Genomic DNA, 10,098 nt, shown 5'->3' with positions numbered 1-10,098 from the left:
AGTGAGATGTGCTGTAGGTCAGACAGAGGAGTTCAAGGTGGAGGTGGGGCTACATCAAGGATCGGCTTTGAGTCCTTTCTTGTTTGCTATGGTGATGGACAGGTTGGCAGACGAGGTCAGACAAGAATCTCCATGGACAATGATGTTTGCGGATGACATTGTGATCTGTAATGAGAGCAGAGAGCAGGTGGAGGAACACCTGGAAAGGTGGTCTACTCTGGTAAAAAGAGGAATGAAAGTCAGTTGTAGTAAGACAGAATACATGTGTATGAAGGAGAGGGAGGGAAGTGGAACAGTGAGGTTACTGACAGTGAGCGCCAAATCACAACAAAAGTCATCTCAGGACACTTTACAAAGTAAGGTCTAGACCTTACTGTTATCACTATTATTATATAGAACCTCACATAGAACAGTGAGGTTACAGGGGGCTGAGGTCAAAAAGGTGCAGGAGTTTAAGTATTTGGGGTCAACGGTCCAGTGCGACGGGGAGTGTAGGAAATAGGTAAAGAGGCGAGTGCAGGCAGGTTGGAGTGGGTGGAGAAAAGTGTCAGGAGTGTTGTGTGACAGAAGAGTGTCAGCAAGAATCAAAGGAAAGGTGTACAAGACGGTAGTGAGACCAGCTATGCTGTATGGGTTAGAGACTGTAGCAGTGAGGAAAAGACAAGAGGCAGAGATGGAGGTAGCAGAGATGAGGATGTTGAGGTTCTCTTTAGGAGTGACCAGGATGGACAGGATTAGGAATGAGCACATCAAAGGAACAGCTCAGGTCGGATGTTTTGGGGACAAGGTCAGAGAGGCCAGATTGAGATGGTTTGGACATATGCAGAGGAGGGATAGTGGTTATATTGGTAGAAGGATGTTGGAGATGGAGCTGTCAGGCAAGAGGTCGAGAGGAAGGCCAAAGAGGAGATATATGGATGTGCTAAAAGAGGACATGAAGTTAACTGGAGTGAGAGTAGAGGATGCCGAGGATAGAGTTAGGTGGAAACAGATGATTTGCTGTGGCGACCCCTAACGGGAACAGATGAAAGAAGAAGAAGATGTTCATAACACATACCATATTAATCTAAAGGGCCAGTACCAACGTGACTGCTACTGCTGACTGTTAAAGTTAAATCTGAATATTCCTAAACAGCCCTCAACACATTTAGGCATACTCTTAACTTGGATATGTGTCATCAGTGTTCCTGTACACACCTATAACGTTCTAACTTTCTTTTGCTTATTGTGTTTAATATAAGATTAATGCTTGGCTGTTCACATGTTTTATGTTTACACGATTGCAACACGAATGCATTTAGTACCCATTATTAGCAGCCTAGACAACCCACCATTATGTTCCTAAATATATGGTTGGCATCATAATATGCAACCCCACATCAAAAAAAGTTGAGACAGTATGTAAAATCTGATTAAGTTTGGGCAAAGTGTTTCAACGAGTGTTAGAGCTCAAAGAGGAGATTAGCGCATTTTTGGAGTTAATGGGGAAATCTGACGAATTTCCCGAGCTGAGTGACAAGAACTGGCTTTGTGACTTTGCATTTGCTGTTCACCGTCATGAACATCAACAAATCCAGTCACAGATCCATGTTAACTGACCAACACCTCAGATCTATCCTGAGAATAGCCACAACAAAACTAACTCTAGACTTTGATGTACTGGCTAAAAAGGAAGACCAACAACACTCTTCCCACTGAAACTGAAGGTTTATTTCTCTACTGTGTTATGAAAAAATGTATTTGGAGAATAATTTGTACAATAAGCCTTGCATATTCATGCTTTACTACCTGTTAAAGGCCAAAACCTTTTATGTGATGGCTTTTGGGGGCGGCTGTGGCTCAGGAGGTAGAGCGGGTCGTTTCCTAACCGGAGGTTTAGCGGTTCGATTCCTGGCTTGTCCAGTCACCTTGTCGAGGTGTCCTTGCGCAAGACTCTGAACCCCCAGTTGCTCCCGGTGATGTCACCGGTGTGTGAATGCGTGAGTGCTTGGGAGTGCGAATGGGTGAATGGCCAAATAATGTGTGAAAGCGCTTTGAGTGTGCTGTAAAAGCATAGAAAGGCGCTATACAAGTATAAGACCATTTACCATTTTATATGTCATTTATATTAGTTCACACAAACACTCCATCCTTCTGCTCCCGTCCTGGCCGCTCTGTTAAATTTTAGAACCCATTGTGGCCCGCAAGTCAAAAAGCTTGCCCACCCCTGATCCAGACTGTTAGCAGCAACAAGTCCAAAAGCCGACAACACAGGACTGTTGTGCACCTTAAGACTTGTTTGCAGAAAGAATGGGACAAAATGACACTTGACAAATTTAATCACTTGGTGTCCTCAGTCCCTAAATGTCTTTTAAGTGTTGTGAAAAGGAACAGAAACATCACACCGTGGTAAACACTTTATTGTCCAGACTTTTTGGAATGTGTTGCAGCATCAGAATTGAAGTGCATGTTTATCTTGATCAACCTTTTTCACCATTCTGTAACACTGGTCAAAGACATTGCATAAGCCTTCATTCTGGCTACTCTGGGGACCACTCTTTCAGTGTCTGACACAGAGTTAGACGTCCTTGGCACGTCTGCGTTTATTGGGGATATGCTACTTCCATCACAGCTTCTGAGCTTCAAGGAGGGAGATCGATGGATAAACTGAGAATCTGAATACACAAGTTAAGTGAAGAAATGGATTTTGCCGCTGGAGTGGTTTGACTTCTTTTGCTTCTTTGCTCATTTGTGTCCCCCATCCACCCACCCACCCAATCACTATGGAAACTTTTGGGATCAATCAAATTCAAAGATTTTGGTTAGACTATCACATTAAGGAACTGTAACTATTATTTCATGAATATTTACTATTACTAAAATTTATTTGTATATGCATTTTTTTATTGTATGAATAGATTTACCAGCATACTTGAATGATAAACACCACTTGTAACTGAGCAAACATTAAGTATGGATGGTGTGGTTTCCCCTTAAACATCAGTGTTTTACTTTTAGTCTTGTCGTCTGCCTGAGTCAATAAAACTCTACTACTTGCTGTTTTAGGGAGCACTATGCCACAGTTTACATTCACAGCCCAAATAGAGGAATTGTATGTCTTGTCTTACATATGTCTAAATATGCCTCCCTTAGGTGACCAGCTCTCCAGTTTCTATGGATATGAATGGCCTTTCAGTACCGACAGAGTTCTTGTCACGTCACAACTCAGATGGTGTCATCACATTCGTCGACCCGCGCTGCATCAACGTCATTGGTTATCAGCCTCAGGTTAGCTAAGCGGACTCAAAGGACTATGTACTATAAAACTCATGAAAATTCAGAATGGAGATAGGAGTGTTATTTGTTTTAAGTCCCAGGCAAAGGAAATTTGCCTGGTCTTTGCAGAATACTTATATTCTCTGCAAGCTGCCATCATTGCTCTTTCATGAGCTTTAAACTAAGTTTTTTGTTGTTTTTATTTTAAAGTGGTATATTATATTTTCCTTCAACTGCAAAGAGAACCAGGCCTTCAGACTTATATTAGAGTATATCATACAGTGTATTCCTAATTTGATTTTTATCAGTACATTTGATTACATTTTAGTGAAAAAGGCCTTTCTGCTGTTCCATGTTTATGTCTTGATTAATTCAGTATAATGTATATTTCCATCATTACAACAACTGAGTCATGCCATACAGCTTTGCAGCACTCACATTCACTTTTATCACAAATACTGTTTTTACTCAGTATTTCACTCACTGGCTTCAATGATGACATTTTTTGAACTGCTATTATGAAATACCAATACTTCCTGCATAGATGTGTCACGTTAAAAGCCTATGCTCAAAGGCATAATCCTCCTCTTCCTAGAAACCTTTAAATGTGAGACATCTGTTGGATATATAGTGTTTCAGTGGCAGTAAAGAAACTATAAGAACTGCTATGTAGAATGAGTTAGAATTAATTTGTGCTTTGTTTTTTATGAGAAAGAAAACTGAGGGCAAGAGTGTGTGCCTGTTATGCTAAGAGAATTGTTTTTGTGCAAATATGAACAATGATAACTACCTATTTTGTGATCTGTGGTTCCAAGTTCTGTCCCAGTGCCCCAGTGATGTGTGTTTTCAGATGAACATCTCATGTTCTCCACAAGGAGCAACTTAACAGTACTTTTCAATAATTCAGCTAAGTACACGAGTTACTGTGTTGATATTGGATGAAAGCAGACTGGGATGAAAAATGCTTGTTACCTGTACTGGTAGTGTAGACATATTCCTGTGGCCAGTCAGCTGGAGGAAGAGGTACTTAAACATTACTTGTTGAACTCCTACAATACATTAGTTTTCAAATGATGTATGTGGCATTTCATTTATTATATCACCTGCATGTACCTGTTACCTTTAAAAAAAAGGTTGGCCCCCAGTGCTTGAATCATTGTCTGACCTTATCTAACTTGCATTTACTGATATAAAATCTTGATGAATGATTCATTTAATTTCAAAGTTACACTAGAAAGATACATGTCTGTGCAGATTCTCAGTCATTCAGGTCATAGTAAGCTGAAAAAACTTCAGGACTAGATATCTAGGTTGAAGATATTTATCCCCCTCGGTGGTGTTTCAGTCCTTTGAAGGCCAACAATGTCCTATAAAGATCTCGGAACTAGAACTAGAACTGGAACTGGAACTAGAAAGATACTCATGGTGGTTAACTTACCACAGAATAACTTTCAAACTTTCAAATCTTTTGTCTACAAAACCAACACTGCATTATCTGTTAGCAACCTTAATTTTTGGCTCCAGTTGTATCTTTGATTTAGAAGTTGTTTTACTCTGAGGGCCCTATTTTGACAATTTAAAGTGCACCTTTCCAGGTGCGACAATCAAGGAGCATACAGGGCGTGTACAGACCAGTTTTGCTCTTTAGATGGCGCAAAAAGTATATCTGCATCAGGCAGTTGTTTTAAAGGGGTTTGGTCTTGCTCTCTTATTTAACTCATGGGTGTGGTTTGGACATAACATGCAATAAGCCAATCAAAATGCCATCTCCCATTCCCTTTAAAAGGTAGTCTCCCTGGTACCGTGGTGGATAGCTATTATGATGGGCGATTTACCTGGAGGAAGACAGGAGCGATTTAAACACCAGTGTAGAGCCACAATTGCTCAAACAATTTGCCATTTATATTGATCGTTATCGTGACAAAATAATTCTGATACATAGTATAATCAACCGTTTACATGTTTTAAAATAACTTGGTGTACAGGGTCTTAATTTTAATTCTGAAAACATTCTGTTTTTAATCTGTAGCATTTTGGTGCGCTGCTGTGAGGTCCTGCCTAAGTGGCAAGCAACGTGTTCACACCTTGTGCACCCACTTATGCATGTGCGTATTGCTAACTTGATCCAGCGCCTTTAAAATGCTGAACTATTAACTTAGACCAGCTTTTTGTTGGTCACTGTTGCAACTTCTTATTGCGTTCTCAAGATACTAAGTGCACCAAAACACACCTGCAAAGGCCCCTTGTTTACATCGACACTCCCAGGTGGACAAAAGTGTATGTGGCATTGATGACGCAGGTGCTAGGAGGAAAAGAGGAGATTGCATCAGGTGCAAGAAAGGAAATTACACTTTGACACGGGACTGTACACCTGGCGCTGGGTGGAAGGTGGATGTTACAAGCCTTTGCCTTATGTATATCTTTACTATCTCTGGCAGTATTTTTAAGATACAACATCTGTTGCTGACTACAAAACATACTGTACATAAATACATTTTAGAGTGAGTAAGTCTCCAGGAAATGAATGTAAGTCAATGTAATGTCCCCTGAATTAATGGAAACACAGCCGTGTGTGTGTGTGTGTGTTTGGTTAAACTACCCCTTTATTTCATAAGGAATTAATTTCTTTAACTATCCTGTTCTGCAGGACCTGCTGGGAAAAGATATTCTGGAGTTCTGTCATCCTGAAGACCAGAGTCACCTGAGAGAAAGTTTTCAGCAGGTAGGATTGGACCTTTTGTGTCAAATGAAAAGAACATCAATGGAGATCAGGGGGTTAAAACCTGAGAAATGAAAATTTAAAAAAAGTTTCTAGCTATGATATGTATATGTGACAGGCTTCTTTAAATTTTCAAATGATCTTTGGCTGAGTACAAACAGTGGTTTACAAAGAACACATTAACCACACTATAACTGAATTCAGTTTTGGTCTGTCAAACTGCAACTGGATCCAGTGCTAATCCATGGGATAGTGAAAGCCAAAGTTAAAAGAAAGGCTCTTGGATATCAACACTCCAGCAGAAAACATCAGCAACCAAAGCAACGTTTTCTTTACGGCCACAACAGAGTCAAGCTAACACTCCTCTCACCTAGGGTTCTATAAAACACATCAATAGACACTTTGAAACACTTCACTTTTCAGAAAGCGGGAGTTAACAAACTTTGCAGACACATTGACTCTGAGACACTTAACATAATGAATATAGAAAAGCATAAAACATTATGGCAGTTTACTGATAAACATAGGCTATAAGAAGACCTTCCTCTGGACATCATATTTATTGGTGTAGATTATCAAAGCAAATCATGTTTTTGCTTCATACTTTTATTCTTACTGTATATTAAAATGTGAGCATAAGTAAGGTCTTTACCCTAAAACTGCTTGTCCCTCTCAGCAGCTTGATGGTGAATTTCACCAACACAAGGAATGTTTTCCTTCACTGGGGAAATGTCTGGCCCTCATCAGCTCATACGTACACACACACACACACAATCCATCAACACTTTTGTTACATTCCTGAAGTGGCTTATATCTTAGCAGATGTGCTACTCTCTGTGGACCATATCAGTTTGGTTTGACTGATGGAAGTGCTGGCACGGCGACTGACTGGGTTCACTGATGGTGCTGTCTGTATCGCTGCAGGTTTTGTGCTCTTAAATCCAAGTACTTCAAAGGATGATTTTAGGTTTCTGTGACCAGAAACAACAGGTCCCATTCATATAAAAACTCCCAGCATACCGACAAAACACCAAAGAGGCTCTTCAGATTCCAAAGAAACATTTATTGCAAGAAGTGAAACAATGAGAGTATGTGAATGGCCTGTTCACAAACTAAAATGGCTTTTGGAATGGAACTTTAAAGTTCCTCCTAATGGTGGGAGTGGGTTGGGAGGGTGGTTAGAGTGGTACTGTATATGTGTGACTTGTATTTGTTCTGAGTGTTTTTTATATCTGGGTACCTGGTTTAATTGATCTAGGTGTCTTGTTTATTTGATATGATTAGTTTATGGAACTTGGAATCTAGCCACAGGGGTTGCAAGCCAGTGACTTCTGTGCCGGTCGCAAGCCCGAATAAATAGAGAGGGTTGCGTCAGGAAGGGCATCCGGCGTAAAAACATGCCAAATTTAAACATGTGAATCATCAGTGCGAATTCCATACCGGATCGATCGAGGCCCGGGTTAATAACGGCCGCCACCAGTGCTGTTGACCTACAGGGTGCTGGCGGAAATTGGACTATTGTTGGTCGAAGAAGGAGAGGAGGTAGAAGGATTGGTAGACAAAGAGAGAAGAGGAAAGGCAGGAGTATAGGTCTGAGAATAGGAACTCAACGTTGGCACAATGACAGGGAAAGGTAGAGAGCTGGCAGACATGATGGAGAGAAGGAGGTTAGATATACTGTGTGTGCAGGAGACCAGGTGGAAGGGTAGCAAAGCACATAGCATTGGAAGGGGATACAAACTGTTTTATTATGGTGTGGACAGGAAGTACTTCAAAGGATGATTTTAGGTTTAAAGGCTCCATTCTACAGTGCCTTGCGAAAGTATTCGGCCCCCTTGAACTTTGCGACCTTTTGCCACATTTCAGGCTTCAAACATAAAGATATAAAACTGTAATTTTTTGTGAAGAATCCACAACAAGTGGGACACAATCATGAAGTGGAACGAAATTTATTGGATATTTCAAACTTTTTTAACAAATAAAAAACTGAAAAATTGGGCGTGCATAATTATTCAGCCCCCTTAAGTTAATACTTTGTAGCGCCACCTTTTGCTGCGATTACAGCTGTAAGTCGCTTGGGGTATGTCTATCAGTTTTGCACATCGAGAGACTGAAATTTTTGCCCATTCCTCCTTGCAAAACAGCTCGAGCTCAGTGAGGTTGGATGGAGAGCGTTTGTGAACAGCAGTTTTCAGTTCTTTCCACAGATTCTTGATTGGATTCAGGTCTGGACTTTGACTTGGCCATTCTAACACCTGGATATGTTCATTTGTGATCCATTCCATTGTAGCTTTTGCTTTATGTTTTGGATCATTGTCTTGTTGGAAGACAAATCTCCGTCCCAGTCTCAGGTCTTTTGCAGACTCCATCAGGTTTCCTTCCAGAATGGTCCTGTATTTGGCTCCATCCCTCTTCCCATCAATTTTAACCATCTTCCCTGTCCCTGCTGAAGAAAAGCAGGCCCAAACCATGATGCTGCCACCACCATGTTTGACAGTGGGGATGGTGTGTTCAGGGTGATGAGCTGTGTTGCTTTTATGCCAAACATAACGTTTTGCATTGTTGCCAAAAAGTTTGATTTTGGTTTCATCTGACCAGAGCACCTTCTTCCACATGTTTGGTGTGTCTCAAGTTTGTTTTGTGTGTGGCAAACTTTAAACGACACTTTTTATGGATATCTTTAAGAAATGGCTTTCTTCTTGCCACTCTTCCATAAAGGCCAGATTTGTGCAGTATACGACTGATTGTTGTCCTATGGACAGAGTCTCCCACCTCAGCTGTAGATCTCTGCAGTTCATCCAGAGTGATCATGGGCCTCTTGGCTGCATCTCTGATCAGTCTTCTCCTTGTATGAGCTGAAAGTTTAGAGGGACGGCCAGGTCTTGGTAGATTTGCAGTGGTCTGATACTCCTTCCATTTCAATATTATCGCTTGCACAGTGCTCCTTGGGATGTTTAAAGCTTGGGAAATCTTTTTGTATCCAAATCCGGCTTTAAACTTCTCCACAACAGTATCTCGGACCTGCCTGGTGTGTTCCTTGTTCTTCATGATGCTCTCTGCGTTTTAAACGGACCTCTGAGACTATCACAGTGCAGGTGCATTTATACGGAGACTTGATTACACACAGGTGGATTCTATTTATCATCATTAGTCATTTAGGTCAACATTGGATCATTCAGAGATCCTCACTGAACTTCTGGAGAGAGTTTGCTGCACTGAAAGTAAAGGGGCTGAATAATTTTGCACGCCCAATTTTTCAGTTTTTTATTTGTTAAAAAAGTTTGAAATATCCAATAAATTTCGTTCCACTTCATGATTGTGTCCCACTTGTTGTTGATTCTTCACAAAAAATTACAGTTTTATATCTTTATGTTTGAAGCCTGAAATGTGGCAAAAGGTCGCAAAGTTCAAGGGGGCCGAATACTTTCGCAAGGCACTGTATTATAAAGCCACGTCCGGTTATATGAGTTGAATTACTGAAATAAATGAACTTTTCCATGATATTCTAATTTATTGAGATGCACCTGTACAAGTGAAATATAAGGTAGATGAGCAATGTGGTGGCAATTTTTATAATAGCACCCCTTAAGTTCACAACAGCAATAACACAATTAGGCAGTAAAATCACAAATCTAAGCCACTTTAAAGCAGCAAGTGAAGGAAGCACAATAAAAATACAAGAAGAACACAATATAATGCAGAGACAATATATACTACGTGGAGTGCATATACTCAGCAGTGAGTGTGCAATTATGCATGTGCAAAATGAGAATGTAAACAGTACAGATGGAATTACATGAGGTAAATCCTGAGTCAGCTGTTTAAGAGCCTGATGGTAGTTGGAAAGAAAGAGTTTTTCAGTATAGAGGCCCTGCATTTCACATTTCTGAACCTTCGGCCAGAGGGTAGGGAGGCGAACAGTCCGTGCTGGGGATGGATGGGGTCCATGAGTATGGCGGTGGCTTTCCTCCACACCCTGCGGTGGTAAATGTTCTGCAGAGAGGGCAGTGGAGTCCTGGTGATCTTCTCTGCAGTCTTTACCACTCTTTGTGGACGCTTGCAGTCCATAGCAGTAGTGCTGCCATACCAGACAGTGATGCAGCTGGTCAAGCTGCTCTCAACGA

The 10,098-nt window shown here is 40.9% G+C and overlaps 1 protein-coding gene across 1 annotated transcript in view; it reads left to right on the top strand.

Annotated features, from left to right (window-relative positions):
* The window catches only part of arnt2 (aryl-hydrocarbon receptor nuclear translocator 2), a 67,282-nt gene that overhangs the window by 5,135 nt on the left and 52,049 nt on the right, over positions 1-10,098 (top strand). The window contains exons 2-3 of the mRNA XM_020618873.1: positions 3,133-3,267; positions 5,903-5,977. Of these exons, the coding sequence (XP_020474529.1) occupies positions 3,133-3,267; positions 5,903-5,977 (210 nt within the window). The remainder of the gene's footprint in view (positions 1-3,132; positions 3,268-5,902; positions 5,978-10,098) is intronic.

Source organism: Monopterus albus, unplaced genomic scaffold (assembly GCF_001952655.1).
Source record: "Monopterus albus unplaced genomic scaffold, M_albus_1.0 scaffold210.1, whole genome shotgun sequence".
Classification (NCBI taxonomy): Eukaryota; Metazoa; Chordata; class Actinopteri; order Synbranchiformes; family Synbranchidae; genus Monopterus; species Monopterus albus.
The sequence above is the reverse complement of the archived record's forward strand: the minus strand, read 5'-3'. Positions and strand labels throughout refer to the sequence as shown.